Source organism: Typopeltis vanoorti, chromosome 23 (assembly GCF_054136105.1).
Source record: "Typopeltis vanoorti isolate ZY-2024b chromosome 23, IOZ_Tvanoo_1.0, whole genome shotgun sequence".
Classification (NCBI taxonomy): domain Eukaryota; kingdom Metazoa; phylum Arthropoda; class Arachnida; order Uropygi; family Thelyphonidae; genus Typopeltis; species Typopeltis vanoorti.
In genome coordinates this window covers 26,841,486-26,860,562 of record NC_143571.1, presented here as the reverse complement: position 1 = coordinate 26,860,562, position 19,077 = coordinate 26,841,486, and the positions used below count along the sequence as shown (strand labels likewise).

At 35.7% G+C, this 19,077-nt stretch overlaps 1 protein-coding gene across 1 annotated transcript in view; it reads left to right on the top strand.

Moving 5' to 3' along the window:
- LOC150093710 (centrosomal protein of 290 kDa-like) overlaps positions 1-2,330 on the top strand; it is a 400,621-nt gene extending 398,291 nt beyond the window's left edge. Inside the window, exon 20 of the mRNA XM_090412504.1 lies at positions 2,104-2,330. Coding sequence (XP_090268630.1) covers positions 2,104-2,202 — 99 coding nt within the window. The 3' untranslated portion in view covers positions 2,203-2,330. The remainder of the gene's footprint in view (positions 1-2,103) is intronic.
- Positions 2,331-19,077: the final 16,747 nt, after the last annotated feature.

Here is a 19,077-nt window from a genome sequence, read left to right as displayed (position 1 = left end):
AGCAGTTAGAATTGAAGGAAGTACAGGAAGATGGTTTAATGTTAGATCTGGTGTGAGACAAGGATGTACATTATCCCCTCTGTTATTCATTATCTATATGGATCACATTATGAAGGAAAGTGGTATTAAATCTGATATCAAAATTGGAGATGTTAATGTCAGCTCTTTGCTTTATGCGGAAGATGTTATATTCTAAATAAATCTGCTACAAGTCTGCAAGATTCTCTGACTAAATTGAATAGCTGTTGTAATAGGTATGGTATGAAGGTCAGCAATAAAAAGACAAAGACAATGAAAATAGGCAGAATCATTGAAAATGTCAACTGTGTTGTGAATTGAGAACCTGTGGAACAAGTAAAACATTTCAGCTACTTAGGCACGATTTTTACTGAAGATGGTAAATTAAATATAGAAATAGACAACAGAATCAGCAAAGCTGGTATGGTGGGAAGTCAACTGAATAAATTCATATGGAATAAGAGAGAAATTACTCGGAACACTAAATTAGCTGTATACAAGACAGTGTTCAAACCAGTTTTAACTTATGGATCTGAGAGCTGGGTCAGAAGTAAAACACTTGACCAAAGACTAGAGACCGCAGATATGAGAGTCCTGAGAAAGATTCAAGGCATGAACAGATGGCATCAATGGCAATATCATATTAAAAATGAGGATATTAGGAAAGAACTTGACATTGTCAGCATCCAGGAATCTCAGGTGGTATGGTCACTTAAATAGAATGGGAGAGGAAATATTAGGAAAACGACCCAGAGGAAGACCAAGATATAGGTGGATTGATACGGTACAAAGTTCCTTAGACGATAGAAATATAAGATCTGATAATGTTGGAGTCTTGACAAGTAACAGACTGATTTGGAGGAAAATTGTAGATAGGAAGTTAGTAATGATGTAATTTTTTCATGTAGTACTGTCATATCCTGTACACCCCTTGGGGGTACATGGCAGGAATTTGATGATGATGATGATGACATTGCTAGCACAGACAGTTTGCCCTATCTATGCTAGCATGTATAGGAATTTCAACTAAAGGTCTAAACTCAGTGCAAAAGTGGAAGTCCTTGAGGAATATGGGAAACAGTTCAACCTGCTGCAATGTACAGTCTGCAAAAAAAAAAAAAAAATTATTTATTAGCAATATAGTATAAATTTAGCATAATTTTAGTCTGTTTTAGTTGCAATTGAGTGTGGCATGTTTGTGTTTGGAAATTATTCAGTTTGAAGCACTTTTCAGAATAACAGTGAATGAAGGCAAACATAGCGGTAAGAACTAGGTCATCCAGATACATGGCATGAAAATTGAATGTATTGAGTGGTGTGGATTTTATCAAGATGGTTCATTGTCAGGAGTGTAATATGTATGCATGGGTGAATGTGGCAGATGTGTTTATTGAGAAATTAAATAAGAGAAGTGAGAGAGAGAGTGAGGGTCTGTAGAAACTGTGATATGTTAATGGATTGCTGTGATTTGAATGAAAGTCAGGAACTAGAAGTGAAGAATACCATACAAAATGTAGTGATGGATATAAGACTAAGAATGATAGCCAGAACAGTGAGCATGTGGATATGAGTGTGGAGAATGTGATTGTGAATATGGAAATGAGTAAAAAAAGAAAAACCAGGCATAATTAAATAAATAAATAACATGGAAGAAATGAATAAAAGTCTGATTGATGAAACAATAGTGGAAACGATTGCTGGAATGCAAGAATTGAAGAATGAAATGAAGTGTATGAAATGAAATGTACAGAATGAAATTATTCATGTGAAATGAATTTTTATTCTCCAGTAGCCAAAAAAGATGATATATTATTAGGACAAATTTATTGTGTCTTGTAAGACATGAATGAGCATTTTAAACAGTATCTGAATAAAAGTGTATTTTTAGTTATGAAATAATTTGTCATGGTAAATAGTTATGCGGTGGTAAATTTTCTTTAGGATTATACTTATGGAGTTTCAGTTGGACTCTTCATAATTTGCTATAGTGACAGTCAAATGTATAAAGAAAATTTTTTGAAGTTATTAGTACAGTTGGTTTCATAGTATTTTATTTTTTCCTCCATAAATTAACTTTTATATTAGATGAAGAAAGCCATGTCAAATTTTGAAGTCCAGAGAGAAGAACTAAACCGAAAATGCTTGGAATCTGAATTAAGACAGCAACAGAATTACATTAACTGAACAGCAATTTAGATTAATATGAGGCAGATCTCAATAAATTCTCAAAATGAATCTTCAGTTTTTCTTTGTTCAGAATTAAATTATTTTTATGTACAAGTATATTTATAATAAAACAATTTTACATTGTAGTATTTATTTCATATTTGTGTACATTTGAAAACATTGTGCTTAAAAATAATCCTCCTGTCAAAATTATTATTCTTCTCATTAAGAGACACTTCCAGGGAGTGAGGGACTTATCAAGGGAGACCACATCCTCCCCTGCACCAGCTGTCATACTTGCTCTTGAATTCATTCACACTGCTTGCACACAGAACATTGGATGTTCTGTTTTGCACACAGAACATCCAATGGCAGTTCAATCCAATCACACACACTACTCTATGAGAGAAAAATCTAGCTCTTACCTCCTTCTTGATGGCATTCATTCTCAACTTCCAAGGATACCCTCTTGTCTCCCCCCCCCTCCATAAAATAAAAAAATTCCATCTACTGAGATCTTTTATGATCCTTTCAGAAATTTGTAAGTCTAAGTCATATTACCCATCTTTCCTCCTGTTTGCTAGTCTCTTCAGTCTACAAATTCTCAAAATCAGTATTCCACAATTCTGATATAATTTTTAACACTCTCCTTTGCCTTTCTCTCTCCACTGTTTCAGAATCATCATGGAAACCAGGCAATCAGACCTGCCTTGCAGTAGTCCAAGTGAGGTCTTATCAAAGCCTTGTAAAGAGGTAAAATGACTTCCTTACATGTCAAGGTTTGTGGAAGCATTGCAATTATCCTCTGAGATTGCAATTCCAGTCTTTGCTATATGTCCCTTGAATGTCAACTTCCTATCTACTAAAACTCTGAGAATTCCTAGCCTGATCAGGTTAGGAATGATGATTCTTTGCACCATATTCAGTATCACAAAAACTAGGTATTGTACATATGCTCAAGAAAATGGCAGACAAACTGAAGGAAGAATTGCATATTCTCTTCTCCAACTACTTGTGAGCAACAGATATTCTAAGAAAATGGTACAAAGAATAATATTGTCTACTCCTCCTTCACAACAAAATACTAACATTTTCTACAGAACTTATGTTGCCATCCCTTTGCCACTCTCCTCAAATCTCATGACATAAGAGTGGCTTTCAAGACCACAGTCCTTTACACAAACATTCTAGGGCATATTCACCTAAAGACCACAACCCTTTTAGCAAACATCGTAGGATTTATAACATTCCATGTTCTTGTGGCCTTTCTTGCATAGAGCAGAAAGAATTTCTCCCACACATATCATAACAATGAGTGGGATAAGAGCTATGTGTGCCTTACTTATATAGAAGACAACATAAAAGAATCTACTATGGTCACCCACTCACAAGGTATACTCAATAGAAACCAAGGAATGATCGTATGTGAAATGTAAAGTTATGCATTTTGGAATAAATAGATTACAAGCTGTGTATCACATTGATGGCACTGTACTCTAAGAAATAGATGAAGCTAGAGATTGAAGGGTGGTGGTAGACAGAGAGTTAAAGTTTAGAGGACCTGTTGCTAAGGTAGCCCATAAGATTACTTTAGTATTGAAGAACACATTAACAAGTAGAGATAAGGAAGTTGTTATTACTCTTTATAAGGCCTTGATAAGTCCACATCTGGATTACTGTGCTCCAGTCTGGTCTCCTGAGTTTCTTGGAGATGAGGAAGTGGTGAAGAAGATTCAGAGATGAGTGACCAAGATGGTGAGTGGTATGTGGAATGTTCCCTATAAAGATAGATTGAGGCTGTGTGGATTGCAGAAGTTGGTTGATAGGAGAAAAAGAGGGGATATGATAGAAACATTTAAGTTGCTTAAAGGGTTTTTATAGGATTGATGCAGGGGAAATGTTTCAGCACTTGGCTGGAGGGGTCGGAACAAGGGGGTCATCCCTTGAAGTTGAATAAAGGGATGGGAGGACTAGATTTTTTGCTTGGAGAGTTGTGAATGCTTTATCTGTTAATAGGTTCAAGGAGAGGTATGATAGATTGTGTAGATTGTTTGGATCTCCCACGATAAGTCTTCGGACTCCATGGAGCTGCCTGTACAATAATAATAATAGTTGGAAATTGCTCATTAGATCTTTTCGTATCTCAGGCTTTAACTTTAGGCTTTAGGTAGCAGAGATGAGAATGCTTAGGTGGATGTGTGGTGTGACCAGAAAGGATCGTCTGAGAAATGACTATGTAAGGGGAACGGTGAAAGTCACAAACTTAGGAGCGAAGATACAGGAGGCGAGGTTGAGATAGTTTGGTCATGTGATGAGGAGGGAGGAAAAGTATGTGGGAAGAAAGGTCATTCAGATGGATATGCAGGGGTGGCCAAAGAAGAGATGGGTGGAGCTGGTGGATGAAGAACCTGAGGATGTGATTATTGCCCAAGACAGGAGGATGTGGAGAAGACTCATTAGAAACAGCAACCCTACTTCAGTGGGATAAGCTGCAGAAGAAGAAGCACTAGTAGTAATGTTATTGTTCATGTTAGCCTTTTATTGTAATATTTTGTTTATACTAATGCTAATGCAGAAAAAAAGCACAAGTATATGCTGTAAAACTGGTCAGTTTCATTTAATTGTATTAATTCAATTCGATTGAGTTGAACTCTACTGACATGCCCACAATTCCAACCTTTACAAATCTTTCTGCAAGTACTTCTGATTACCCTACCTATCCTTGCATCATCAGCAAATAACTGTGTGTCACCTGTCAAATCCTTCCCAATGTCATTAATGTACTGATTGAATAACAATGATCAGTGACTTGTTGTGCACCACTGGTTACCTTAAATCTTGCAGGCTCATATCCCCCTGTATACCACCTTTATATATATATATATATATATTTTTTTTTTTTTTTTTTTTAAAGATTTGAATGACTAGAACCGAGATTTAAGTAAAAAGATTTTAATATAAAAACACTACTAGTTTCGGCCTGTAACAGCCTTCTTCAGGTGACATTATAAAAGAAAGAAAAAAACACTAAACATTGACGGTTAAAAGACTATGAACAACATAAACAGTCTCTATACATAATTAACATGAAAACGTTGTAGTTGTATTTGAAGCTGTTCTTTCGTTTGCAGCATTGTTGGGAGAGTGCGTGCCTGCTGCATCACGTGAACGCCAGTACATGATTACAGCTGAATGACTATCTGGGAGGTTGTAGCTCAAGTTGTTATTTAGATGAACAGGGTTGAAGATGATTTCTCTAGATTCCACAATTTTTCTCTCTAGTTCGTCACTGCAACGGAAGATGTTAGTAGATTTTTCCCAGCAGACTTTGTGACTTTGGTTATCATCATTAGGATTAGCTGAGAAAAGGATATGACTTGATAATGCACTGGCTCGCTGTCTCTTGTAAGTAATGTCCCTCATGTGTTCTTCCATATGCAATTCGACAGATTTGTCTGTCTGCCCAAAGTAAGGAATATCATAATCACACAATATTTTATATACACCAGGGTATTTTAGTTGATGATGAAAAGGTTTTGGGTGGCTAATTAAGGAACGGATCTTTGGAAGTGGAGTGAACAAGGTTCTGATATTGTATTTTCTTAGAACTTTTGCTAATTTATGTGAAACAGTACTTATGTAAGGAATAGATATATTGCCTTTGAATCTGTTTGTTTCTTCTGAGTGATGTCTAGGAGGATTAAGAAGGAATTTGTCAATGATTTTCTTGGAATATCCATTAACTTCGAAAGAAGTTTTCAGATGGTTTATTTCTGTAAGAAATTCATTTGGGTCATCAAGAAGAGAACGGGCTCTATGTCCCAATGTGGAAATTATTCCAAGCTTATGAGGAGGGAAATGATGGGACTGACTGTGCAGATATCTGTTGGTATGTGTGGGCTTTCTATATATCGATATTTTGAATTTACCAGAAGAGCGAGTCAGTTTGACATCAAGAAAAGGTAAGGGATTATCTGTTTCAAGCTCGGCTGTAAACTTAATACTTTGATGTTGGCTGTTGAGATGTTCGAGGAAAACCATAAGGGATTCATATCCATAGCTCCAAACAATGAAGACATCATCCACATAACATTTTTCCAAACTTTAGGTGTTAAAATAAAGGAAGAGATAGCCTTGGTTTCAAAATCCTCTAAGTAAATATTTGCAAGAACAGGAGATAAAGGATTACCCATAGCCAGTCCATGATTTTGTTTGTAAATATTATCATGAAATTTGAAGTAACCGGACCTGATGCAATGTGTAAGCATGGCTAACATTTTTTTGGATAACTTGTCCTTGAGTAATGTTAGGACTTCATCTGTTGGGACATTAGTGAACAAAGAAGTTATGTCCAAGCTAGCCATGTCATTTTCATCAACTGTAATATCCTTGATATATGTAACAAATTCTGTAGTGTTCTTGATAAAGGATGGTGACTTTCGTGAAAAATTTTTAGGTATTTGGCAAGATATTTTGAAAGATTGTACGTAGGCGAATCGATACCTTCTACAATTGGGCGTAATGGGGTGTTCTCTTTATGGATTTTAGGAACACCATATAAGCGAGGAATTAACGGATGGAGAGAGCGTAGAGATAAACGAACGTTTCGGGATAATTCAGTTGTTGTTTTTAATAAGTTGTTTGTACGATTTTGAAGTTCACGAGTTGGATCTCTCTCAAGTATTGAGTAGGTATCATTATGTAGTAATTCAATCATTTTATTCTTGTTCATTTCCCTCCTCATAAGCTTGGAATAATTTCCACATTGGGACATAGAGCCCGTTCTCTTCTTGATGACCCAAATGAATTTCTTACAGAAATAGACCATCTGAAAACTTCTTTCGAAGTTAATGGATATTCCAAGAAAATCATTGACAAATTCCTTCTTAATCCTCCTAGACATCACTCAGAAGAAACAAATAGATTCAAAGGCAATATATCTATTCCTTACATAAGTACTGTTTCACATAAATTAGCAAAAGTTCTAAGAAAATACAATATCAGAACCTTGTTCACTCCACTTCCAAAGATCCGTTCCTTAATTAGCCACTCAAAACCTTTTCATCATCAACTAAAATACCCTGGTGTATATAAAATATTGTGTGATTGTGATATTCCTTACTTTGGGCAGACAGACAAATCTGTCGAATTGCGTATGGAAGAACATGTGAGGGACATTACTTACAAGAGACAGTGAGCCAGTGCATTATCAAGTCATATCCTTTTCTCAGCTAATCCTAATGATGATAACCAAAGTCACAAAGTCTGCTGGGAAAAATCTACTAACATCTTCCGTTGCAGTGACGAACTAGAGAGAAAAATCGTGGAATCTAGTGAAATCATCTTCAACTTTGTTCATCTAAATAACAACTTGAGCTACAACCTCCCAGATAGTCATTCAGCTGTAATCATGTACTGGCGTTCATGTGATGCAGCAGGCACGCACTCTCCCAACAATGCTGCAAATGAAAGAACCGCTTCAAATACAACTACGTTTTCATGCTAATTATGTATAGAGACTGTCTATGTTGTTCATAGTCTTTTAACCCTCAATGTTTAATGTTTTTTCTTTCTTTTATAATGTCACCTGAAGAAGGCTGTTACATACTTGTACTAGTAGTGTTTTTATGTTAAAATCTTTTTACTTAAATCTCGGTTCTAGTCATTCAAATCTTTTAAAAAATATGTATGTTAACCGAGTCAATGATCATTCTGTCATATATATATATATATATATGTCAGTCAGACATCCTCTTATCCCAAGCTAATATTTTATAATCCAGTCCTATATTCTCCAGTTTATGCATAATGTAAAAATGTAAGTTTTGTTTTTCTGATATCAGAACAAATGATCACAATATCCATAGTTTGCAATACAAATATATATTATAAACTTCTTCTTCTCTTCCGTCTAAGACGGGTTGAGTCTTCTCTATTCCTTGCTGTTCGAAAAAAGTTTCTTATATGTTCTGCATCCCGAGATGTTCTTTATTAATTTCAGCCAGGTAATTCTTGGTCTTCCGGGTCTTCTTTTTTCAGTTGGAAAAGTATTGATTAGGACGTTAGGAAGTCTGTCTGCGTCCATGCGTACAGTGTGTCCAAACCATCTCAGTTGTTGTTTTCTAATTTTTTCTATTGTCTTTTTATACAATAGTTCTTGTCTGACTGTGATGTTTGTTTTCTTTTCTATCCAACTTGTTCTATTTATTTTTCTTAAGCATTTCATTTCAAATGCTAGCAGTTTTTTCTCCTCTCTTTTTTTAACTGTCCACGCTTCTGCTCCATAGATGACTGTTGGGGTATAATTATTACTTCATATAATTTGATTTTGGCTTGCTTAGATATCTTGTTTGTTTTCCAGATTTTCTGTAATTTTCCCATGGTGGTCCATCCTATCGCTATTCTGTGTTTGATTGTTTTGAGTTCATCTATTGTTTCTGTTATTTTGATCCAAGGTATATGAAGTTGTCTACTTGTTCTCCGTTTAGGGTGGCTGAGATGGTAGTTCCGTTCCTCCCTATTTTCATCACTTTTGTCTCTTGTATATTTATTGTCATGTCATATGTTTTACAGGTTTCGTTTAGTTTGTTGATCAACTTTTGTAGTTCATTTGTGGTTCTTGCGAGAAGGACGAGATCATCTGCATATTTGATATTTTTTATGTTTAAACCATTGACATTGATTCCAGGCTCATTGTCTATTGCCTTTACAACTTCTTCTAGATATGTGTTGAATGGGCATGGGGATAATGGGCATCCTTGCATTACTTCTTTTTGGATCTCTGTGGGTTCTGTTGTGAGTATGTCCTTTTTAATTATTGCATTTGTTTTAGAGTAATATTTTATCAGAAACTGTATTATATATTTGTCTATTGCTTTTTCTAGTAGAATTTTAAGAAGGATTTCTCTGTTGATGTTATCGAAAGCTTGTTTAAAGTCCACAAAACAACAATATAGTTCTTTATGGTCTTCCCAGCTGAGCTCTGCTAGTTGGTGCAATGTGAAAATTAGGTCTATTGTTGAATAGTTTCCTTGGAAACCAGCTTGTTCTATGCCTATCATTTCTTCGTAGGTGTGTTTTTTAATCTATTTTGTATAATTCTTATGAATATTTTATAGGTGTGAAGGAGTAAATTGATTGGTCTGTAATTTCTGCAGTCTCTTTTGTCTCCTTTCTTGTATATTGGGATGATTTTTCCAGTTCTCCAGTCATCTGGGATCTCTCCTGTTTGTAGTATTTTATTGAATAGGGTTGTTAAATATTCTATTGATATGCTGCCTCCATATGACCATAATTCAGTAGGGATAGTATCAATGCCTGGTGCTTTATTGTTTTTCATCTGTTTTATTGCATATCTAACTTCTTCTTGTAAAATTTTTGGGTGATCATTATTTTCTATTGTTGGCATTGTAGTTTTGTTTCCTTGGTGGAAGATGGTCTTAAAATGGTTTGACCAGATTTTTCTTATATAATTACAAACTATAAATACAAAATAAAAGCATTATTTCAAAACTGTTGATAAAATATTGATCAGGACAAACACTTAATCAGAAGAGGTTTGAAGATATTCATTGCACCCTTTTCCAGTCAAAGGGTGCAATGTACCATTTTTCTTCCAATTGCGCTATGGAGGCAAACTGTGCTGCATTTTTTCAGTCTGGATACAAGTCTCCTTCAGTAGTGCTGGAATTTTTTTTGTTGTTTATATTGTGTTTTGCTACTTGTTTGTTCACACTGCTTCTGCTTCTGAAAATGATGTCCATAAGGAAATGCATGTCGGCAGCACTGAAGGCTTCAATATACAAAGATCAAGCTCTGCCTTTGATATTTCTCAGTGGATCCATTGCAAAAATTGTTTCATGTATGCACCTAAAAATGTGAAATATTTCTGAACTGTTTGGGTAAACGAGAAAGAGAACATCAACTTATGTGAAAAGTGTATTGATGGATTAGAGTGATTGGGAATGGAAGCAGTGGTCAAGACCATAGTGAATGAGCTTAGGCAAGAGTTAGTGAAAATGAAAAGTGAAATGAAACATCTAGAAGAAATTATTCGCTGATGAGAATGAGAAGGAGGATTTTAGTATCATGAAGAAAGAGTCAAATGGTAGTTTTATATCATTATATGAGACTCGATCATTAGATATGTAATGACTAATGAAGTGTACAAAACATGCTTTCCTGGTGGAACAGTTAAGTAAATAACTGATGTGTTGCAGAAAAGGAAAGACTGGGATCAAAATTAGTAGTATTCGTGGGCATAAATGACTTGGGTAAGAAAAAGAATGTTGATAGAGACTTTGAAGTTGTGGCAGGTAAGGAATAATAGTCGTTTGGGAAGGTCGTTAGCGTGTTGCCCAGATATGACAATAGTGAATTGAGAAGAAGAGCAGAGATAATGAATAGTAAGGTGGCTGAGTTATGTGAGGGAGTTCAGTTTGTACACCTATGGATTGCATTTGAAGGGGTTTTGATGTTGGGCATTTAGAAAGGCTATTGTTTTCTGCTTGTGAAGCAGAATAGCACAACTAAATGGGTTGAATGACAGGAGGAAAATGGATATGAGGTTGAAGTGTGGTTGCAGCACACAAGGTAATGGAATGCATAAACGTCAGGTAAGACAGGTAGGAATGGAAAAGTCAGAGTTGAGGAAACAGGATTGGTCAGACCAAAGAGAGAGATGTGGTATAGCAGCTAGAATAAAGAATGTTGGTGCTGGTAGAATGGCCTCAAAGAACAAGAGTTGTTATGTCTATACATAAATGTAAGGAGTATTCGAAAAAAAGAGAGCTGAGTTTGTTGCATTGATTGAGTCAGTATGCCTAAAAATAATTGCAATAAGTGAAACATATGTTGTCTGAGGAGGATGTGATGTCAGGAATAGGATGGAAGGATATAATTTTACAGAAGAATAGAAATGTGAAAAGACGAGAGGAGGGGTGCTGTTAATAATTACAGAAGAATTGGGTCTGCAAAGTGTAGAAATTGATACTGCATGCACATATTTTGAATCTGTGTGGTGTGAAGTTGAAATTAACAGGCCAGTATATCTGATAGGATGCTGTTATAGGACAGGAATGCAGAGAGTACTGATTGAAATGTTTAAGCAAATTGATTGGATATGTGAAAAGAAGATTCTCATGGGAGACTAATTACCAGAATATGGAAGGGAAAGAGGAGATAGTGTATGGGAACAAGAAGAGTGAGTTTGTTGAATTTCTGAGAGATAAATATCTTCAGCAGCATGTGACTGAAGCAAATAGAGGCTCTAATGTTTTGGATTTAGTGGTAACTTCAAAAGATGTAGTTGTTAATGAGATGTTGACATTGCTGCCAGTGGGTGAGAGTGATCACAAAGTACTGGTTTGGGAAGTGGTAAAACAAGAAAATGTTACTGCCAAAAAAGGAGATGTATAGAAGTATAAGGTGGGTGATTATAAGAATTTCTATCGATATTAGCATCGATATGTTCAGCAGATGAGCTGAGTGGAAAAAAAAAATATATATATATATATACGGGGTGTTCGGGATAAATTTGACAGTTTCGTAAGGAAAAAGAAAATCTTCTTTGTATCTATTAAATTTAATGAATTGACAAAAAAACATTACAGGCAGAGTTAATTACAATACTATCAACAAGATTTACTCAAAATAACCACCATTAGCATCGATCACAGCTTCAATTCTGCTTCGGAACCTCGAACAAGCTGATGCTACAGTCTCCCTGGGAAGGGCCGCAAAAACTGTTTTAATTTTATCCATTAACTGGGCTTTTGTATTACTGGAAGTGCGATTGGTGTCTTTTTCAACTGCGCTCCATACAAAATAATCCATGGGGTTAAGGTCTGGGGAGTTTGGAGGCCAAACATTTGGACTGGTGAAGTCGTAGAAATTTTCAGACAACCATTTTTGACTTTTCCCAGAAGTGTGGCAAGGGGCCGAATCCTACTGCCATACATATGGCCTACCATTGGCTACCCTTGTTATCCAGGGCTTGACTACAGTTAGCAACTCCACGAACAAAGCCCGAATTCCAATGCCAGGGTTCTTCAACACCTGTTCCTGCAGATTTGCGAGGAATTCTGCTGTACGAATGCAATCAGATCATCTGCTAGGGATCTTTCTTCTTGCTACATCCTCGTAGTCACCATTGCAAGTCTCTAGTTCATGCCTGATTGTTTTTACTGTATTCAGGGAGCATTGGGCAGCAGTCGTAATATCCTTATTTTGATGGCGGGCACGAATCATCATGATACAAGTTATTCTCTTCCATGATTCAGGTGGGTTCCAGCTGTCCATCCTTTCTGACATCTTGTATATGAATGAAGAAGGGTCCAAACTTTTAAATGAAGAGAAGTGTGTGTTAATACATGTAACTTACGGAAAAATATAATTAATTATAAATATGTCAAATTTATCCCGAACACCCTGTATATATAAATATGTCTCCATTTCGGTTGGGTGTGCTGTCGTGTGGGTTATGCAACCTGCGCTACAGATTTCAAGTCAATTCGAATGTATGCATGGACATCCACAGAAAATTTTCCAGGGGGGGGGGAAGCAAAGCTTGGAGACAAATTATTATTATTATTATGTCACACCTCCAGGGAGTCCAGAGACTCATCAAGGTAGAGTGTGCCAACAGCATAGAATGATTAACTACCGTCCAACTACTAACCGTGCTCAAACTTGCTTAACTTTTTGCGTGAGCCATTAGTAGCAGAGTTTCTACCAATCGACCAACCTTTGCTGGCAAAGGTTGGTAAATTTACATGAATAAAATTTTTATAATTATTGATGTAATTATATGCATGGATAGACTTATGTGTTCATCAGACATGTTGTAATAGATTTCACGGTATGATATGAAGACAGATGGATAAGAAAATAACATACAGGGAGATACTTACACAAACAATCACACCATCACCCTTCTGAAAGGCACATCTGAAAAGATATCTAGGATGCTTAACAAACACCAACTACACCCAGTATTCAAACCTTATGTAAAATTAGCAACTCTCATCCGTTCACCTAAGGACAAATGCACTCCTTTATCACATCCAAGAGTCTATGAAGTGCCCTGTTCTTGCCATCAAGCCTACTACGGACAGACAGGAAGAACTCTGGACATCCGCCTCAGTGAACACAAAAAATATATCCGACACTTTCACTATGGCAAGTTGGGTCTGGCCGACCATGCTTTGGATACCTCTGCACACAGGATCAATTGGAAAGAAACAAAAGTAATGCACAGAAGCTTCTACAAGTCAGAGAGGTTGTTCCTGGAATCAACAGAAGCGTTAAAACATACTCCAAACCTTAACAAGTATGGCTGTATAAATCTACCAAAGATTTGGGAGACAGTCATTCCTAAGACCAAATTAATATTTATTACTTTTATTTTATTTTTTAAACTTTCTAAGACTATCATTTGGACTACTATGTCAAAACTTTGATTTTTTTTTTTTTTTAAACCTAAATGGCGCCATATTAGGACTTTAGTCTTGTGTTGCATGCTGCAATTACTTATACTAGCCCCACTGTTACACCGGATTGTGGTTGTCTTGCTTTTGTTACAAACTTTGTGTTGTGTGCTCTGAAGATGCTGGATATAATACCAGCGAAATATTAGCTTCTAAGTTAATAAATAGTTATTTTCTTATCCATCTGTATTCATATCATACCGTGAAATCTATTACAACATACTGATGTAATTAAATAATTACATCAATAAACGTTTTGTCAATAAACAAAAAAATGCATCTTAGCATTTTTTGATGGAATTATTTGTCAATGTAAACTATAAATACATTATTTTCATTTTACATCGATTTTAATTACCTTTAATTCTGAAAAAAAAAGTATTCGGAATTAATACAGTTTCTAACACATTTCATATATAAAAAAATTGACCAGCATATTTTATTAAAAATCACTAATTAATTAATCCCAAAATCCGAAATTAAATTATTTCAGTTTAAAAGCAAAAAATCATAAAACTAACAAGAAAAATAATATTTAATTACATACACTTACTTTTTAAAAGTGTATTTTTCTGTTTAAATTTGTTTTACTATAAATTTACAGTTCGCACTTCACTCAGTGACTCACTAGACCCAAAGGACAAACGAACTTGTCGCTTTTCCTACAGTAATGAACATTTTGTTCACAAATCAGAAAAAGATGAACCAAAAACAGGAACACGTGTTCTATGGATACTCCACCATGGGCCAAAACAGGCCAACCCATAATAAAATATTAAGACAGTCAAAGCATCCCATATTCAAGGGTGTAAAGTTACATATCTCAACCACTTTTATGATTATAATTTGTGGAATTTTTTACTCGATCCCAGGGGGAGTTCCCCTTCCCCTCCCTCTGCAGACGTCCATGACCGTGTCATTGCATTGTTATTGATGTATGAAAATTTTGAGAGTGCATAGCACATCAGCACTCATCTTAAATGGTCCAATGCAATTAATTGCAGGATAACTTTTAATACTTCTGCATACAGTGGGGGAACAATCTGTTTGTTTTAGGATTTATGAGAAAATAATAATGAAGGGGAATGGTATATTTGAAATACTCAGAGATGAAAATATGTGAACTATCATTTATAAGACGTAAGAATAGGAAATGAAAGGAAAGAATAAGTAAGAGTAGAAATAATTTCATTAAAGGCAATCAAATTATTAATAATTAACCTTTGTGATATGTGTGTCCTATAAGTTGCTGGGTAGACCAAATAACACTGTCCTATAAAGTCTAGACATGAATAAGTGGATTTATGCTGGCAAAGGTTGGTCGATTGGTAGAGCCTCTGCTACTAATGGCTCAGTTAAGTTAGTTTGGGCACTGTTAGTAGTTGGAAGGGGACCAGTTGTTCGATGCTGTTGGCACACTCTCCCTCAATGAGTCTTTGGACTCCCTGGAGGTGTCAAATAATAATAATTTAAAAAAAAAACCTTACAAAGAGAGAGAGAGAGTATGGCAGGAATAAATATGATTTGAAGGAGCAGCAAATCATTTCGTAAAATTTGTCACCCATGTTATGTGTATTTCTCTGGTTTGTGTATATTTCACTCCGTTTTCAAAGAATTTTCTTTTCTCTACTGAGACTCAGTATACATAACATCAGAATTATCCACACTTTCGAGAATCCTACATTCATTAGTGTTTTATATATATATATATAGTATTAGTGGTTCTTCTGTCTTATCAATCTCACACATACTGGTATTTTGCTGTAGATCAACAATGTTTTATAATACACAGAATATTCATTTTTTAAAATGTCTATTGTTTCCGAAGAAGAATAAAAATGTCTGTATACCGTTAAAACACTTTGCGACCTCAACAGATGCCATAATGCACACGCAAGAGAAAAAATAATTAGCCTTTTTTCTCCTAACATCCACTTTCAAATTTCAGTTCCAGAAAACGTGTAACAGGCTGTTTGTAATACAGCCATCGGATACAGAAAGAGCTCAACTCATGACAAGTGACAAAATTAAGTTGGATTGGTTGACAGAATAACCAATCACAGCTGCTAAGTGCTGGGCAAGCTCAAAATGTGAGCTCACCCAGTCTCGCCTTCTCAGTGGTTTAAAAATACTAGAATGCTAAGAATTTGACCAGCTGCACCCTCTTTACATGTTTTCAAAGGGATCAAAGGTGTATTCATTTTGAAAGTACACCTGGGCTGTTAACGCGAATGCGATGCAATGTTTACGCTTCACTTCACGTGAAGTGCCCTCTTCATGAAACACTAATGCTTCATTATCCTCGTGAAGAGGACAATGAAGCATTATATATTGTGTTCAATTTTAGGAATCATGCGAAGTCTGCAAACAATTAGGGGAGCCTTTAACGAGAAAAAAAATGCAAAAATATATTGTGATACTGATATCTGGTGGAAAGCACCACACACGGAATATTTGCCCCTGATATATATATATACTAGGGGGCTCTGGTGCCCAACCCCCTGAGTTCCGGGCTGGTAAGCCGGTTCTCCATTGTTTTGAAATGTCCAACAAATTGTTGTCTCATGAAGGCAACACATTGTTGGACTTGAAACGTTTCAAATTTCAGCTTAACCTGGCCCTGAGCCGGGTTAAGCCGATAAGCCAAACAAATTGCTCTAGAGCTAGTGCAATTTGTTCCAATGGCATTGCTCTCACTGCTGAACTTTCTCACCTACGTCACATCTTCCTAACTAATGGCTATAATCCCCATAAGATAGATAAAATACTAAATGCTCCCCAGAAATCCTCCCTCCACTGTCTACCACAGAAGACTACAACAAAACTGTCACCATATTTAAATATATTTAAATATGGTGACAGTTTTATATATTTAAATATAAATTGTGCTATATATTTAAACCTTATGTGAAATCAGCAGCTCTCATCTGTTCACCTAAGGACAGATTCTCTCCTTTTTCACATCCAGGAGTCTATGAAGTGCCCTGTTCATGTCATTCAACCTATAATGGACATACAGAAAGAACTGTGGACATCTTCCTCAGTGAACATAAAAATTATATCTGGCACTTTCGCTATGGTACCTAAAGCATGGCCTAGCAGACCATACTTTAATTACCCCTGCACACAGGCTCAATTGGGAAAAAAAAGTGCTGCACAGAAGCTTTTACAAGGCAGAGATATTGTTCCTGAAATCAACAGAAGCCTTGAAACATACTCTAAACCTCAATAAGTATGGCTGTCTTAGGATGACTGTCTCCCAAAGATTTGGGAGACAGTCATCCTAAGACCAAATCAATACCTGCTCTCTCTCTCTCTTTTTTTTTTTTCTTCCAACTTAGATGGCGCCTAATTAGGACTTAAGTTTTTGTGTTGTATGCACAATTGCTCATACTAGTCCCACTGTTACACTGGATTGTGGTTGTCTCACTACTGTAACAAAGTTTGTTTGTGTGCTCTGAAGATGCTGGATAGAATACCAGCGAAATATTAGCAATTAAGTCAATAAATAGTTATTTTCTCAATCTGTGTTCGCATCTATACCGTTTAAATCCAATCAACGTATAGAAGAAATAGAATTGATAAATTCCACATGGAAATTTTAAAAATTAGCCAAATAAGATTAGACTACATTAAGAAAATTGAAGAAATAAATAGGACTCAAACAGATGAAACCAAAAACCTTTGGAAAAAAAATATTAATTAACTCGGCAAGGGAAACGTTAGGAATTTATAAGAGACCCAATAATAAATGGATAACATCTGAAATATTAGAAAAATATGAAGAAAAAAGAAAACTAAAAACAAAAATAAACAGACATACCTCAGAAGAAAACAAGAAGAAATACAACTAAAAAACGAAATTGATAAACTCTGCAGACATCCTAAAGAAAACTGGCTAAACAAAAACACAGCAAAATGCAATTAAGCATACAGACACCATAACTCAAGAACATTACATAACACAATTAAAAAAATTACAAAAAACTTTAATTTCAACATTCTAAAAAAATGTTATTTTTCTTGCTTTTCAAGTAAGCACTACAATGACGAATGTTATCAACTATAGGCAGAATAGTTATATTTTTATCTAAAATCCTGTCTGACACTATAATCAGATCTATCACCCTTTGACCTCGAGTTACCTCTGTCACATGCTGCTTGTGGAATTTTTATCGCAAGAGCTCAATAAATTGTTTCATTAATTTCACAAGATTTCACAGCCACACATTTAATGTTTTAGTAATTCGATTCCCCCCTTTATGATTACTCCTCTCTCATTTATCTTAGTAATGCATTTCTTCGTCACTAGCAACCGAATCACTCGGTCTGAACAACACCCTGCCATGTATTTCATCTTGTTTTACTACAACTGAAACCAAATGGCTTTAGACACACTGCTACATGAAGAATATTACTAGTACCTTAGCTGTGGGTTCATCACTACAGTACTTTTAATATCCTTAGATGGTATTGGATGACTTGGAAATCATTAGAAAGTTAGTTGGTAGGGTAGACTGTGGTCATGGATAGTAGAGGAAGGCATTGAAAGAGCTGGGTGGGTAGAATGAAGGAACTTACCAACATGAATATAGAACTGCTGAAAGGAGGATCTTGAGTACATGAAACCTATGTTCTCAATATCACCAAAAGTTGAAAACGACTGCAGGGCATATAATAGCAACAATAAGTATGTTCAGATCGACGCTGTTAGTCTTAGAGTAAACTCAACTCTTTCTATGTTATGTTCTCATTGGAAACTATAAAAGGCTGCCTTTCAGTAATGCAAAGTTTCTGAACCCATGTTTAGGGGGCAGGGAGGTTTCGTTAGTTTCGAGTTGTAGAATACACCTTTAGTCTTTATATTTTAGTAGAGGGGTGTAGATTTATCTCCTCGTTTTTGTGTGTGGGTATACATATAAATATTATATATATACAGGTAGAAAGCATTTTACCTTGGGTATAATAAATGTTAAAGATACCAAGCTATTTTAAATCTGGTTTTACTTTATTTCCTAAGTAAGCAAACAGACAAACAAATCAAGTTTGCGCCTGCAAGTGTTGCAAGTCTAGCTGACCCTGCACGTAGTGCAAGACCAAGGCAACTCATGGTAAAAGTAGAATAAGTTCTGATCAATAATCTTAATATTTACCCTTAATGCAAAGCACATCTCCTGGAGGAGATGTATGATGCTTTGTATTAAAGGTAAGGGGCCACTACCCAGACCGGTTTCGACCTTTATTGAGGTCTCATCAGTGGGAGCCAGGCTAGAAATACCAAGATTTTAGTAATACAGGGCTTATGGTAACTTGTTCTGGTAAAATACTTATAAGCTCTGTATTACTAAAATCTTGGTATTTCTAGCCTGGCTCCCACTGATGAGATTCACCGACAAAGCCCCCGGTG